Source organism: Hemitrygon akajei, chromosome 1 (genome assembly GCF_048418815.1).
Source record: "Hemitrygon akajei chromosome 1, sHemAka1.3, whole genome shotgun sequence".
In the NCBI taxonomy this organism is placed as follows: Eukaryota; Metazoa; Chordata; class Chondrichthyes; order Myliobatiformes; family Dasyatidae; genus Hemitrygon; species Hemitrygon akajei.
This window is the reverse complement of record NC_133124.1, coordinates 25,738,543-25,755,653: the sequence shown is the minus strand read 5'-3', so window position 1 is coordinate 25,755,653 and position 17,111 is coordinate 25,738,543. Positions and strand designations below refer to the sequence as shown.

General features: G+C 42.0%; 1 protein-coding gene across 3 annotated transcripts in view; it reads right to left on the bottom strand.

Moving 5' to 3' along the window:
• Positions 1-17,111, bottom strand: part of znf704 (zinc finger protein 704) — a 192,014-nt gene that overhangs the window by 153,329 nt on the left and 21,574 nt on the right. For all 3 annotated transcript variants that reach the window (XM_073039817.1, XM_073039834.1, XM_073039826.1), the window contains exon 2: positions 10,616-10,863. In XM_073039817.1, the coding sequence (XP_072895918.1) occupies positions 10,616-10,863 (248 nt within the window). The remainder of the gene's footprint in view (positions 1-10,615; positions 10,864-17,111) is intronic.

The following is a 17,111-nucleotide window of genomic DNA, read 5'->3' as shown; positions in this document are numbered from 1 at the left end:
GCTGTAGTAGACTGCAACATGAAGCGAGATACATCTCCCCACATTAGTCTGTAACTGCACAGCACCTTTTTATTCCTCTCGCTAGCAAGGCAGACTCACAGAATTTAGTATTTTTAATGTTCAGCAGCCTTTTTCGGGCTTAGAAAAGACGAACAGGACAAGAAGTCACGACCGTTACTTGGAGCTGAAGCGGCTGCTGCATCCATATGCTCCGCCATCTTGATTACTTTACAGTTTTGAAAAGTGACTTTGACCGGTTATTGGAGTACTCGCTGTTGTCGCTCTTTTATAACGCTTGCTTTGACAAGCAGCTGAAGGTACAACACTGTCACTGTAACTGTTAAACTATTTACGCCCAGTAAATAACAATAAAATCCTGCAGATGCTGGAAATCTGAAATAAAAACCCAGTTTCCATAAAGGTTTTTCAATGTTAAATATCAACAGTTTCTCTTTCCACAGATGATGCCCTCCCTGCCATGTTTCTAGCATTTTCTGCTTTCTCTTTATCTTGTTTAAGCCCCATACCGTTATTGTTTTTAATTCTTCACTTAAGATCCTGGCCTTTAGATTCCCAGAACCGACTAATAGCCTTTCCCGGTGGAGATCACTGAAATTGTACCAGAGGATTTCACTTCACCGAGTTACTGTAAATATAAACTACAACTATCTTGGGACAGTTTGAATAATAAAGACCTTCTAATAATAATAATTTCAGAAATCCTTGCTGAATCAATTATTTTCTAAGGATTCAGAATCTGGACTAGTCAATGCACAAATAGCTTGAAAATAAAAACTTTGCATTAATATGTAACATGTGCCTATAATATTGTCCCTTACTGCAAGCTTTAACACATTTTGCCAGTTTGGCACTGTTGTAGCAGTTGTGTTAGGGGTTCCGGTATTGCAATCAGGTCCAGTTGCATCATCAGATGCGATGTGGCATCATATCCCTGAACACTTTCTACTACCACCAAGCAGGTTTTGAAATCAGACGTTACCTCACATTGGCACGGTGGGAGAAGTTAATGGGAGAAGAGGAGGACTGGGCTAAAATAACATGTTGTGGCAAAACAGGGGCAGGTTTACAACGGATTTGATTTACAGTTGATGCAGATGTTGGGTAAAAAGAAAGGTTCCACCCTGCAACACAAACATCCTTCATCATATTCTGAGAATATCTACACAATCAAAAACGAGGGGAGTTTTTCTTTTTGAACAACAGTCAGGAAACAATTGACAAAGTCATTAAAACATTAATTGAACTAAAAAAAAGCACCCCACTTAAAAGCAGATACCTGCCACATTGACCATTTGATAAAAGGATGGATGTTTCTGCCCATACTTTCAATGTCACCACTGACCACAAAACTGTCACTCATGGCCGAAGAAAAACAGCAAAAAATATATAACTGCAAAAAAAAAACACAGCATCTTTAACATAAGGCCTCAAGAAGGCATTCAAAGATTATTAACATTTAACATTGAATCATACATGGATTGAAAACATAGAATATAAAACACAGAAATCTACAGCACATTACAGGCCCTTCGGCCCACAATATTGTGCCAACCGTGTAACCTCCTCTAGAAACAGCCTAGAATTTTCCTACCGCATAGTTCTCTATTTTTCTAAGCTCCATGTACCTATCTAAGAGGCTTTTAAAAGACCCTATCGTATCCGCTTCCACCACTGCCACCGGCAGTGCATTCCACTATCAGGACATCGGAACCAGAGGCAAGGGTTGGGCCAGATCTGCTCACTGCTTGGCGATGTTTACTCCGCTCTGCGCTGCACTGAAGCTGTGGCCTGCTCCGGCTGCACAGGGTTCATATCTGCGGGCTCCGCGATACTTATTCTGCCGTTCGCTGAACAGAGGCTGAGGCTGTGGGCCTGCTTCAGATGCTATTTGCTTGCTTTTCTTTCACTATGTACACTGGGTGTTTGACAGTCTTCTCTTCTTGGGTTCTTTTGGGTTTCTTTGTTTCGTGGCTGCCTGTAAGGAGTCAAATCTCAAGGCTGTATAATATATTACACACTTTAATAATAAATGTATTTTAACATGCAGATATTGGGTTGGAGAACCACATTTTTGGCCAAGGAGAATGGCCTTAACAGAAGAAACGCAAATGAAGTGAGGAGGTTTAGCGATGAAGCTATGACCGAGCAGCTGGACCTGCAGCTTCTATAATCTGCAACACAAAAGAAAAACCTCAGCAGACGAGATCTCTCCACTATTGCAAGCTAAAGATTTCTGGAACCTAAGGGTATTCCTATGACTATCAAAGAAGGGGTCGCCTTGTCAGGAATTAACCATTGCTGCTTCCCATCTGATGCAAAATGAGCAGGTTTTAAGGACTTCTTTGCCTTTTTTCTGACAAATTAATGGTCACGACACAAGAGGTTACAACTGAAAGGCAGACCCTGATTTAACAAAATTGTAAATTGGTTTATTACTGTCACCTGTGCCGAGGTAGAGTGTAAAACATGTCTAGCAGACGATTCATACAGATTATTTCCTTACACCCCTATTGTTACAGACCATAAACCAAGCCAGAAACCTTGGTGTTGTGATGGACCCCGACTTGAATTTTAACTGCCGCATAAAGACAGTTACAAAGTCAGCCTACTACCATCTTAAAAATACAGCGAGAGTTAAAGGATTTATGTCTCTGCAGAATCCAAAACAACTTGTCCACATATTAATTTTTAGTTGGCTTGACTACCGTAATGGCGTTTTCACAGATTTCTGTAAAAAATCCCTCAGACAGCTGCAGCTCATTCAGAACGCCGCTGCTAGAGTCCTCACTAAGACCAAGAAAGTAGAACACATCACTCCAGTTCTCAATCACTACACCTGCTTTCAGTCTATCACAGGATTGACTTTAAAATTTTACTACTGGTTTATAAAGCACTGAATGGTCTAGGGTTAAAATACATCTCCCATCTCCTGCTGCATTATGAACCTCCCGAGCTCTCCAGTTGCCTAGGAGGGGTCTGCTTACCGTCCCCAGGGTCAAAACTAAACATGGTGAGGTAGCTTTTAGTTACTGTGCTCCACATATCTGGAATAACCTTCCAGAGGATCTGAAGTCTGCCCCAACTTCAAACTCTTTTAAATCGAGGCTTTTCACTGTAGCTTTTAATTAGAATCTCCTGCACTGCAACTTATATTTATCATTATCTATTTTTTGTGTGACTTTATTCTTATATACTGCTTGAAATTTGATGTCTGATTTTTATATCTTGTTCTATGTAAAGCACTTTGAACTGCTTTGTGTTTGGACAGTGCTTTACAAATAAACTTGCTTGCTTTCAAGAGCGCAATGAGGTAGGATAAGATAAACAATAACAGAATGTAGAATAAGGTGTTACAGTTACAGAGAAAGTGCATTGCGGACAATAAGGTGCAAGGCCATAATGAAGTAGATGATGAGGCCCATGGTTCCATCTTATTGTACAAGGGAAGCACTCAATAATTTTATATCAGTGGAATAGGCTGAGTGGAGGCCTATATCACTGCCTCGAACCCTTCCACAGTCTTGTTATTAATGTATATGTTGAGGAAAAAAACTATTAAATAATGCATAATAATGCTTTTTAAAAAAATATTAAACATTGCAGTTTCTTCAAAAAATGTATGTTGTCAATTAAACTTGAAGAAAACAGCTGAGGATAAAACATTCAGCAACCAAACGCAGATTAGGATATACACAAGCTCAGGAAAAATAAAGAAAATTCTCTAAATATTCTGATCTAATTTAGCATCTCTGTATTAAATATTCAATCATTTAAATTCAAATGACAATGAATTCCAGTTAGTGGGACACATTGGGACCAGTATCATGAGACCATAAGATTTTGGTGGAGAATTAGGCATTTGGCCCATTGAGTCTGCTCTGCCATTTCACCATGGTTGATCCAATTTTCCTCTTAGCCCCAATCTCCAGCCTTTTCCCTGTATCCCTTCATGCCCTGACCAATCAAAAATCTATCAACCTCTCCTTAAACATACATAAAGACGGCCTCCACAGCTGCCTGCAGCAAAGAATTCAACAGATTCGCTACCTTCTGGCTAAAGAATATCCCAAATCTCTGTTCTAAAAGGATGCCCCTCTATTCTGAGGCTGGTCTTAGACTCTCCCACCATAGGAAACATCCTCCCCACATCCACTCTATCAAAGCCTTTCACTGTTCGATAGGTTTCAATGAGATAACCCCTTAATTCTTCTGAATTCTAGTAAATACAGGTCCAAAATCATCAAATGATCGTCATATGACAAACCATTCATTCCTGGAATCCTTTTCGTGAACCTTCTTTGAACCCTCTCCAGTTTCAGCACATCCCTTGTAAGATAAGGGGCTCAAAACTGCTCACAATCATCCAAGTGAGACCTTATCAGTGCTTTATAAAGTTTCAACATTACATCCTTGCTTTTATATTCTAGTCCTCTTGAACTGAATGCTGACATTGCATTTGCCTTCCTCACCACTGACTCAACCTGCAAATTAACCTTTCAGGAATCCTGCAAAAGGACTCCCAACTACCTTTGCATCTCGGTTTTTTGTATTTTCTCTCTGTTTAGAAAATAGTCAACCCTTTCATTTCTTCTACCTAAGAGCATGCAGTTTCTATCTCCCGTTGGCAGCATCCTTATTACTAGGGATTTGGGATCTGTATACAAGTCCCATCAGTCTTTTTACATTTGCTGTTCCTTGGCTGCCTCCACAATGATTCAACACCGTCTGACATTATGTCACCGCTTTCTAATGATCTGATTTCACTTTTTTACCAACAGAGTAATGCCACCCCCTCTGCCTTCCTGCCTTACCTTAGGCCCCCAGCTATAATCTTTCAGCCATGATTCCGTAAAGCCTACATCATACCTGCCAATCTGCAACTGTGCTGCAAGTTCATCCACCTTATTCCGTATACCGTGCGCATTCAGATTCACCCTTTTCAATATTGTCGCACCAAGCTCAGCCTTTTGATTCCTAACTTTGTCCGAGGTCTTACCAAAACCTGCCTCCACAACCAGTCCACTCACTGTTCTGGCACTTTGGTTCCCACCCCCCCTGCAACTCTAGTTTAAGCATTAACTGTGCAGCATTAACAAACCTTTCTGCTAGGATATCAGTCGCTCTCCAGTTCAGGTGCAAACTGTCCCTTCTGTACAAGTCCCACCTTCCCTGGAAGGGAGCCCAATGATACAAAAATCTTATGCCCGCCCTCCCTCCCACACCAAGACCTTAGCCATGTATTAAACTGTGAAGTCTGGCCTCATTAGCACGTGGCATGGGTAGCAATCCTGAGATCACAACCCTGGAGGTCCTGTCTTTTAACTTACCACCTAACTCCCTGAACTCCCTATGCAAAATCTCATCACTCATCCTACACATGTCATTGGTACCTACATGGGCCATGACCTCTGGCTGTTTACCCTCCCACTTAAGAAGTCTGAGGACCCAATCTGAGATATTCCAGACCCTGGCACCCGGAGGCAACATACCATCCGGGAATCTCATTCTCACCCACAGAACCTCCTTTCTGTTCCCTTAACTAATGAATCCACAGCTCATCTCTTCTCCCCACTTCTCTTTTGAGACAAATAGCCAGACACAGTGCCAGCAACCTAACCATCGTGACTTTCCTCAGTTAGGTCATTCCCCCACACAGTATCCAAAATGGTACACCAGGAGTACTCTACACTGGCTCCTTAAGCCCCTTCCCCCTCCTGACTGTCACCCAGTTTCCTGTGTCCTGCATCTTGGGTGTAACTACCTCTCTATGTGTCCTATCTATCATATCCTCAGCCTCCTGAATGTTCCGGAGTTCATCCAGTTCCAGCTCCTACCCCTTCTTAACTGAGGACACTTACAGCAGCAGGTGCAGAAAGAAGTTCCAGAAAATCATCGGGGACACCAGTCACCCCAACCATAAACCGTTCCAGCTGCTTCCATCTGGCAAACGGTTTTAAATTCACATGTTTGTACACTGCAACAGAGTCATAATGCAAAGAATTTTACTCATTCACATTGTGGGATGGACTTAAAGAGTTAAATAAATTCAAATTTTAAAAAGGCAAACTACCATTTAATGAAGTAACAAATTATTTATATTCAAATTACAGTGAATTCCAGTTAAATGAAATGCACCAATTAGAACACTACCAATACTATTACAGTACTATAAAAATATGTACTGGTTCCTAAATAGTTCAAAGTTCAATGTAAAATTTACTATTAGAGTCACTCCTGTGGGCATACTGTAAACAGGATCAACGAACAACAAACTGTGCAAATGCAAATATAAATAAATAGCAATAAATAGCAAGAGCATGAAATAACAAAATGAAGAGTCCTTAAAGTGAGACCATTGGCTGTGGGAACACCAGAAATAGAATGAGCGTAGTTATCGATAGATGAATCTATCCAGTGTACATTGCTGTGTTCTTTTGACTGATGTAAATTAACAAATCATTGCAACCACCTAGTGCTGATAATGGACTGCTTTCATTGCCTTCCTGCATGAAGTAGTGGTGTAATCCAACAATAAATTACCTGGCATAAAATTATCACAAAAAAATCACTGCTTTTTGAGTGAGCGTCCATTGGCCCAAATGGATAACATAACACAAGTACTCACAACTGACACCATTTAAAAACTTTTCTCTCTAAGCACAGTGTGGTGTCTAACAGCCACAGACGCGCATGCAGCTGACACTAGTTGGAAACAGTTTGACAACAGTCTCCCATCCCATCCCAATTAAGTGGCATAGTGCCCAAGTAGACGAAGGAAACCCCGGCTATTTTCTCAATTAGTATTTGTTCTTAAGAGTTGTCCCAGATAAGCAGCTGCCCAGATTAACCAATTAACTGGAATCCGGTGTGGTGTGACATAAACAATGAAAACTCCAGTGAACTGTCAGGACAGCAGCAAAGATCATTTGACTGCAGGACTCGTATAATGAAATGGGCAAGAAAAAAAATCATTGTCGACACTACTCACCAAGAAAACTGCCTTTTCCATTTATGTATTTATGCACCGTTAATTCCCAATCTGTAGTTCTAACTTAATTTTGATTAAAATCGTTATTCTTTACAACTGTTGGTTGTTTTTTGATGCATGTTGTGACAACCATCACAGCAAATTTCTAATATATACGGTGAATAAAATTGATCCTTGATGTACTATAGCTAAAATAGTCACTGCGAAAGAGCTGACGTAATGGCAATTAAAGGACAAAAGAAATGTTCAGAAGAAGGCTGATTTAACCTGAAACACAAACTCTTATTCTGTCCCAAGAAGCTGCCAGATCTCCTCTGGATTATCATTTTCTAATTGTATTTGATGTTGCACCATTGCTTTACCAAACATGAATATGACTAAGAAGGCAGAAATCTGATTGCTTGCCTTTCAAGGTTGGCCACAGCTGACCAAACCCACGTCAGCAGCCAATGCCACTAAAACAGAATGCAAAAGCAGCAAAGATGTGCACAGAGATTAGCAGCTGGGTAGCACAACTACAATATTTAACCGTCTGAATCAGCTTAGGGGAATGTAGCAGAAACTTTTGCGTTTTGTCCTGAATAAAACATCTCCAATTGCTGTGAGCTTATGTGGTGCTCAGGTGGCATGTCTCCGAGGTTTGCAGGCTGCACATTCTCCAAGGAAAGATCGATTAAACCCTAAAAACTCATAGTGTCTGGAAGTTCACTGTACTTCCATACCACATAACAATCCAATTGTATGCATACCAGCTAGAACACAGACAAACAGAAACCTATCTTTGAAATGAAAAGCTGGGTGCAAGCACATTCATTTTAACTGCTTCAACAAAGTTGTAAAACCACAATAGTGAGAATTTAACATGCACCGCCTGCACACTTCAAAGGAAAGCGAGCATTTCAACTCTGCTTCAACAGCACTGCTATAATCTTTAAAACCAACTATCAACAGCATAATCATCTCCACAGTTGGTAAACCTGCAAGTTGCGGTGATATTCCTTAATCAGATCATGATTTTTTTTTGAAAGTATAAAATTGTCCATCACAAACAAGAAAACCTACAGATGCTGGAAATCCAGAGCAACACAAACAAAATGCTGGAGGAACTCAGCAGGCCAGGCAACATCTATGGAAAATAGCAAACATTCAACGTTTTGGGCCCAGACCCTTCATTGGGACTGGAAAGGAAGGGGAGAGGTCAGAGTAAGAGTTGGGGGAAGGGGAGGAAGGTGGTAGGTGATAGGTGAAATTGGAAGAGGGAGGAGAGGGTGAAGTAAAGAGCTGGGAAGTTCATTGGCGAAAGAGATACAGGGCTGGAGAAGGGGGAATCTGATAGGAGAGCTCAGAATACCGTGAAAGAAAGGGAAGAAGCAGGAGCTCCAGAGGGAGGTGATGGGCAGGTAAGGTGAGAGAGGAAAGCAGGAATGGGGAATGGTGAGGGGGGAAGAGTAATTACCGGAAGTTCGAGAAATCAATGTTCATACCACCATGCAATTGTACATGCTGTTTACATTGTAAACACGTGCTGGCTTTTATGTAATTATTCACATTTTATTACATATCCAGACTTAAACCTCTAACTTATTTTTATATGATTTTTTATTCTTTAGAATTGTTAAATGTCATTGTTTTTTGTAGCATGCCATGTCAACACACCACAACAAGTTCCTAATACATGTAACTGTATATGGCAAATAAATTTGATCCTTGATCTGTGAGCATGCTCCTGGCTGCCTGGGGTGACAGTATTTGGAAAGTTGACTGCAATTCTAAATCCAAAGTTTATGAGTCCTATAAACAATTCAATCTCTTTCATATGCTATTTTCATGTTTTAACAAAACAGCTAAAACTTATTTTGTGCTGTTAATGGTTTTTTTTTATTACAACTAACTTCCCGAGTATAATAGTAAAGTTTCGAGATCAAACTAGGCAAAATATATACGCATTGAAAAATCAAAGTGAAAAATATTTGCTTTCAGCCCTTGTATAACTCTCCAGATTAATGTACATGTAAATTCATGACTTTCAATATGAGTCATTACATATCCTCAACGTACACAACTGTGTTGCTGTAATTACAATTGAATTACTTAACTGCATGACTTGTTGGTACTCCGTTTTGCACCGTGGCCCCAAAGTAACCTTGGCTTTATTCATGAGTATTCATGTATGGTTGAAAGACAAATAAATTGAATTGAATAGGTCAGAGATGCAGGTTCATGCCATTTTAAGACAGACACTTTTTGGGGAATCTGCCATCTTTTTTTCTCCCCCAATCAACAGCGTCAGCATTTCATAGTTTTATGAATTGATATTTCAAATTATGTGGGACAGTTAATCTCCATTTCCCTTGTGTCACGATGAATGGCAACGTTTTGCTATATTTTCTGCTTGGCTCCAGTTTCTGATCCCAATAATGCTCCACATAGCCATCCAATGTAGCTGAGTCCTTGGCTTGAGTTAGGCTTCTGTCTTTTGCTTCATAATCGTAGCAGGAGATTATTGAGAAAGTGCACTGTTGTCACAAAGTTTACTCAAAATATTATAAAAAGGCTCTTGTGAGGAATGTCCTTTTGAAAATTTTCCACAGAAACAGATGCTTAGAGCATTTTTTTATAATGTTTTAATATCTAAATACATTGGAGTCTGGTTAATTGGGACACATTGGGACCTGTACATTTTGGACCACTTAAGCAGTTGCCCCAATTAGCTGAAGTTTCATGAAACTGGTGAAAAAGGTGAAAAAGGTATAAAAAGACAATCTACCATTTAACTGAGTACCAAATTATGTATTTAAATGAAGTACAGAACAAATAAGAACATTACCAATACTACTACAGTAGTGTAAAACTGGACATTAGTTTCTAACAGTTATTAATGGAGGAATTCAGAAAGCATACAGTGCCGTGTTCTTTTGATTGACTGTAAATAAATAAAATCAGTATAGACACCTAGTGTAGATAATGGACTACCTTCATACAATACTTTTGACAATTGCATCCTTCAAATCTTCATTTTCATTGTACCATTTAGGATTACTGTCAATACCTTCAAATTCTTCGTAATTCCTAACTTGTTGAAGTAGTGAAATAGTTTCATTTTCACTCCCGGCCACTTCTGGCATCTCCAAGCCTGAATGCTTGAAACTGCACTATCAGCCACAAAAATCACTGCTTTTTGATCACAAACACAACCAACTTAACGCTATTTTAAAACTGTCTGTTCTATGCACAGTGTAGTGTCTAACAGCCACACAAGGGCACGTGACTGTCGCTAGTTTAGAAGCTGTTTGGCAATGGTCTCCTGTCCCAATTAAATGACAATAGTATCCCAAATAAACAAAAGGCATTCTAGCTATTTTCTTGATTAGTTTTTGTTCTTTAAGAGTTGGCCTTAATAAGCAGCTGCTCCAATTAACCATAATGGACTGTGCTGATTTTAGACCTGGATTTTGGAGTACACCACATAAACATTACATTTCTCCTTCTCTGCAAACGTAGAGTGTTTCCATCATTTTCTGGTTTTAACTATAAAAATAAATTTTATTGTGACAAAAGGGTCGAGTATTCCACAAGTTCCTTATTTTAAAAGGATAATTCCCCTACCTTGCACGAGGGACATCGATATTGGAAGAAACAACTTTTCTTTTCTGATCAGAAACAGCACCAATCGGTCGTACGTGGTCCTTGTCGTGATCTTGAATCCTGCCAATCTTTTTAGTTTCCAGTATCTTCATGGCTTCAATCTTTCTCACAAGGGGCAACTGCTGCTCCAGCACCTTCTGGTGGTTCTCGGTGTGACTTTGATCACACGACGGTGTGACAGATGATGAGTCACGGCCATTGCAATAGAGCTGCAGGAGTAAATCACAATGTTGAGGTTACTGCTGCACGTTTGGCAATCTGCAAAATCTCTCTGAAACATTGACAAAGACCTTTCACATCACACAAATATAAAGGTATACAATATACTGCAGAAGTTGTAAAGTCTTCTTTGATACCACAGAAATATAGATAGAGAATTCCACGGTAAACTTTCTCCTGCTAATAGATGTAAACATAATATGGAGGTCGATGGGAGGAGGCAGTTTAAATGTTTCAGCGCTGACTAGATGGACTGAGTGTTGGCGCATGGCCTAGTGGATAAGGTATCAGGTCTAGTGATCTGAAGGTCACTGGTTCGAGCCTCAGCTGAGGCAGCGTGTTGTGTCCTTGAGCAAGGCACTATCTGTGACGACACTGGTGCCAAGCTACTTGGGTCCTAGTGCCCTTCACTTGGCATGGAGAGGGGAAGGCTTGCAGCTTGGGCAACTGCCGGTCTCCCATACAACCCTGCCCAGGCCTGTGCCCTGGAAACCTTCCAAGGCGCAAATCCATGGTCTCACGAGACTAACGGATGCTTATTTAGATGGGCTGAAGGGCCTGTTTCTGAACTGTACTTTTCTATGACTCTATAATATGCTGAATAATAACAGAAGAATAAAAAAGTAAACATTTTCCATGCCATTGATAGTGGACTCAGTAATTAACAAAATCCACTGTCACACTGACTTATTATTTATTTATTTAGCAATACAACAGAATAACAGGGACTTTCCAATCCAAAGAGGCCGCACTGACTAACTACAACTAGGTGACCGATCCTTTGTCGTTTGTCATCTGTATTAACGAGTCAGAGGACAATATGGAAAACTGGAGGAGCAAAGTTGAGGATGACACCAAGACTGGAGTGAGGCATGGTGGACAGCAAAGAAAATTATCAAAGCTTACGGTACGATCTGGACCTGCTCGAAAAATGGGCTGAGAAATGGCAGATGGAATTTAATGCAGGCAAGTGTGAAGAGTTGCACTTAGGGAGGTCAAATCAGAACAGGGCTGACAGGAGAGCACTGGGATTTGATGGTGGTATACAAGCTATGAGGGGTATGGATAGGGAAATGCAAGCATGTTTCTTCCACTGAGATTGGATGAGGCCAGAACTAGAAGTCAGGGGTTAAGAGTGAAAGGTGAAATATTTAAGAGGAACCTCACTCAGAGAGATGTGTGAGTGTGGAACAAGCTGTCAGCAAAAGCGCTGGATGACTGCAACTCTGAAGAGAAGTTTGGTTAAGTTACATGGATAGGAGGGGTACAGAGGTCTATGGGCCAGATACAGGTTGATAGGACTAGGCCAAACAGCAGTTCGGCCGGATTAAGTGGGCCGAAGGGCCTGTTTCTGTGGCTGTAGTACTTTATGACTCCAACCTGTACATCTCTGGAATGCACGAGGAAACCAAACACACAAACAAACACAGAAAGACCATACAAGCTCCTCACACACAGCAATGGAATAGAACCCAGGTCACTGGTGCTGTGATAGTGTTACAGTACCTGCTAACATGCTGGCCAACATCAACGTTCTAAGAAAAAATTATCAAGCAACGTGAGAGAATATTTATCAGTCGGCACGTACCGGTTATTAATTCTGGCTTTGACAGATAACAGAATAAGGAAGATGACTCAACAGCCTTGATTTTGTGGTTGTGATGATGGTTAAACTGCCTATTCTTCATCAATGTACCAAAAAAATGGCATGGCTGCTTCAGTGCACATTGCCATGGCTAAAACATGGAATCCAGAAATTGCCATCTGTAATTTCCTGCTACTCAATTGAGAGAGTGTGCAGTTTGCAAGCTTTTATTTATTCTTCAGAAAAGAGTATTTCTTGCTGTATGATACCTTGGAGAGAAGTTGCTCCCATTAGTTCAGGAAAGATTCAAGAAATATACAGGGGAAATGTTATTTCTACCATGTGATCATGCTCAGGGAAATACTACCTGTATCAGGGTGGTAAAGAAAGTGAAGAAGCTTTCAAGTACACAGTTGTCCAGTAAGTAACTCTGGACAACAAAAATATTGTTTCCTGAATACTTAGGGTGTATCTTATGGATTTTGGGCTGCTGATCCTGAAAATCGCCATGAACTTTCCCTATCATGCACTTTTGTTTTGAATTTGCCTATTCTTTTTAAATTTCAATTCATTATTTAAGTCAGAATAACTGATGCCAAGATTAAGGAAAGCATTTTTGTTGGTCCACAAAAGTCAAACAGGTCATCAATGACACGCAATTCAAAGAACTTCTACGATGTTGTTGAAAATTTCCTTGGCAATTACAGAGCACAAAACTACATACAGCTGGTTGACTACATGCTTCAAGCATACAAAACCATGAAGTGCAACGTGTCACTAAAGATTCGTTTTCTGCATTCCCATTTAGACTTCTTCCCTGCAAATCTTGGCATTGTCAGTGACGAGCGTGGTGAAAGGTTTCACCAGGACGTTGCAACCGTGGAGAAACGCTATCAGGGCAACTGGAATCCATCTATTATTATTGCTGATTATTGTTAAGCGAGAAGCCTCAGACACTGAGTACCAATGAAAATCATAAACCAAACATTTTTAACTTAGTTGAACTACTGCAAAGCGTCAGCACCATTATGAAATTAAATGCATTATATTCAATAAAAGTTAATTTCTTGTTTCTCCACATTCCTACGTGATACAAGTAGTCTGAAATTATATTTGTGTTCAGCTTCAACCGTTGACCGACACAGACGAGTCAGAGTGAATTGTGGGAAATCTATGCCACATTCTGCAGTTGTAGCGTGTATACAGACAGAGAAAAGTGAGAAAGAAACTGCAATGCCAGTGCCAGAGAGCACACACCCAATGGTACGGCTCGCCCACAGCACAGTAATAAGTGCAGAAAGATTTAATTTTAGGGTAACACACACAAAATACCGGAGGAACTCAGCAGTTCAGGCAAAATAGACAGAAATGAATAAATAGTCAATGCTTCTGGCCAACACCCTTCTTTATCACTCAAGGTGATTTTAAGGTTATTGGTGGAAGGTACAGAGGGGGATGTCAGAAGTAAGTTTTTATTTACACAGAGAGTGATGGGTGGAATGCACTGCCAGGAGTGGTGGTAGAGGCAAATACTTTAGGGACGTTTAACAGACTCTTGGGCAGGCACATGGATGAAAGAAGAAGTGCACAAGGCGTGGTCGCAGACGAAGCTGGAATCGCTGTTGGAGTGAGCGATATGGAGATGGGGTCAATGCGGAAGGGATTCAACACCCGTCCGCCTAACCCGGTTGCAAGGTTGGATCGCTCCAAGTGCGGGACCGAATTGGTGATCGAGCTGTGCTGCCCAAACGTGTCACTGCGCCAGGATCTGGGCCTTACAGCGAAGCCCCGTCTGGTGCTTGGACAAGTTAAGCATCGGTCCAGATAGACTAGAAAGCCCGAGTGTCGGGCTGATTTCACTCACTCTCCTGCGATGTCCGTCCCTCTCCCGATGGCGTTGAGGCTGTGAACTGTTCATCTGTGTGAGTTTCGTGGCATTTCTGCCTCACTAATACAATGAACTGAGATCGAGGTTTGGGCCTACACCAGCTGCTCCGAGCAGTGGTTCCGGTTCAGAACGGTGGCACTTACCACTGTTGTTTGCAAGGTGTGTGTGTGTAATCTTTCCTCCTCCTCAGTACAGTGGTCATGATCTTTCTGTTTTTTTAATTGGGTTCTTCAGGTTTCTTGCCTTGTGGCTGCCTTAAGCAAACAAATCTCAAGATGTATAATTTATACATTCTTTGATAGTAAATCTACTTTGAGGCTTTATCTCAGTGATTGGCTGAAAGATGACTGAGCTAACATCATCCAGGATAACTCTCTTGACAATGCACTGACCTTATTTAATGACAATTGGATTTGTAATTCAAAGTGACAGGTCTCCATCACTGCTGCAAAAATTAAATTATGTAACACAACATTCCTTTCCAGGCATATGCACACTTGTACATTTCACTAAATGTCTGGCAAATGTTACATTTCAAACAATCGATAAAGAGATAAGAATCATGTCATTTCCTACAGATTTCATCTGGCTGGATCTTTACAGACAGATGTTTTTATTTCCAACTAATCCATTGGGACTGGTCTGGCTCAAGAAGGCGATTCAACATCACGTTCTCAACGATGACAGGGGTGAACAACAACAGTATAACTGCCCCAGCCGCTCAGGAGCTAATCAAAGAGCACAGTGAGATGGACTCTGCCTTTGTACAGATACAGTGAGGCCTAACTCCAGTTCCTTCCTTTTGCATTTGCATGGTTTGTTGTCATTTGCACACTGGTTGAACGCCCAGGTTGGTACAGTCTTCCACTGATCCCATTCTGGTTACTGTGAATTTACTGAGTTTGCTGCGAGGAAATGAATGAATCGTATATGGTGACATATATGTTTTTGTCTGCTAGTACAACAAAGCACAGAATCACTTTGAAACAGAACAAAGGCTACAAAAAGCATTGGCCCTGGTGAGTTTCTCTCTATCACGTTAACCGTCTTACCAATCAGTCTTATTAATCACTGGAAGACTTTTTCAACTGTTCTATCGCTTTGTAACACACCTGGAGTCTACAGGTGCTGAGGTGAGCCCCAGAAAGAAATTTTCATACCTCGGGAGACCCTGTCTACTACACAACATTGAAAGCAACAGGTTCTCTCGCGAACACAGTCTTTTAAAGTTGTCAGTAAACGGGGTGCTGCTGCACAGGCATTTGCTCCCACCAGGGAATGGGTGCACAGGTACTGACAGGGGTTTCTTCAGGCAACAACTTCTCTGTGATTTCAGGGACTGGCCGTCAACACAGGCTGGCTTTTGTTGTTGAAGAGTTGTGCAAGCACTGGTGAACACTTACAGAGCTACTGGGATACAAATGCACTTACACATCAGTGCAGATCACCATACATACAAGCACTGGTGTATACAAGAAACTCAGCTTTACCAGGGTGATTCTCACGGGCAAAGACTGACACCCACTGATTGGTAAAACAAACCAGTAAAGCAAACATTAACACCCGCTGGGAACAATGGCAGAGGCAGTAATGTCTACTGGGTTCAGTGCCGCAGACTGTAACATCCACCGGGATCAGTGGCAGGGACAGTAACGTCCACTGGGGACAGTGACAGAGACAGTAACGTCCACTGGGAACAGTGACAGAGACAGTAATGTCCATTGGGAACAGCGGGTCAGTAACACAGACAATAATTCTCACTGGGGTCAGTGGCACAGACTGTATCGTCCACTGGGAAGAGAGGCACAGACTGTATCGTCCACTGGGGTCGGTGGCACAGACTGTATCGTCCACTGGGGACGGTGGCACAGACTGTATCGTCCACTGGGAAGAGAGGCACAGACTGTATCGTCCACTGGGGTCAGTGGCACAGACTGTATCGTCCACTGGGAAGAGAGGCACAGACTGTATCGTCCACTGGGGTCAGTGGCACAGACTGTATCGTCCACTGGGAAGAGAGGCACAGACTGTATCGTCCACTGGGGTCAGTGGCACAGACTGTATCGTCCACTGGGGTCAGTGGCACAGACTGTATCGTCCACTGGGAAGAGAGGCACAGACTGTATCGTCCACTGGGGTCAGTGGCACAGACTGTATCGTCCACTGGGAAGAGAGGCACAGACTGTATCATCCACTGGGGTCAGTGGCACAGACTTATCGTCCACTGGGGTCAGTGGCACAGATTGTATCGTCCACTGGGAAGAGAGGCACAGACTGTATCGTCCACTGGGGTCAGTGGCACAGACTGTATCGTCCACTGGGGTCAGTGGCACAGATTGTATCGTCCACTGGGAAGAGAGGCACAGACTGTATCGTCCACTGGGGTCAGTGGCACAGACTGTATCGTCCACTGGGAAGAGAGGCACAGACTGTATCGTCCACTGGGGTCGGTGGCACAGACTGTATCGTCCACTGGGAAGAGAGGCACAGACTGTATCGTCCACTGGGGTCGGTGGCACAGACTGTATCGTCCACTGGGGTCAGTGGCACAGACTGTATCGTCCACTGGGGTCAGAGGCACAGACTGTATCGTCCACTGGGGTCAGTGGCACAGACTGTATCGTCCACTGGGAAGAGAGGCACAGACTGTATCGTCCACTGGGGTCAGTGGCACAGACTTATCGTCCACTGGGGTCAGTGGCACAGATTGTATCGTCCACTGGGGTCAGAGGCACAGACTGTATCGTCCACTGGGAAGAGAGGCA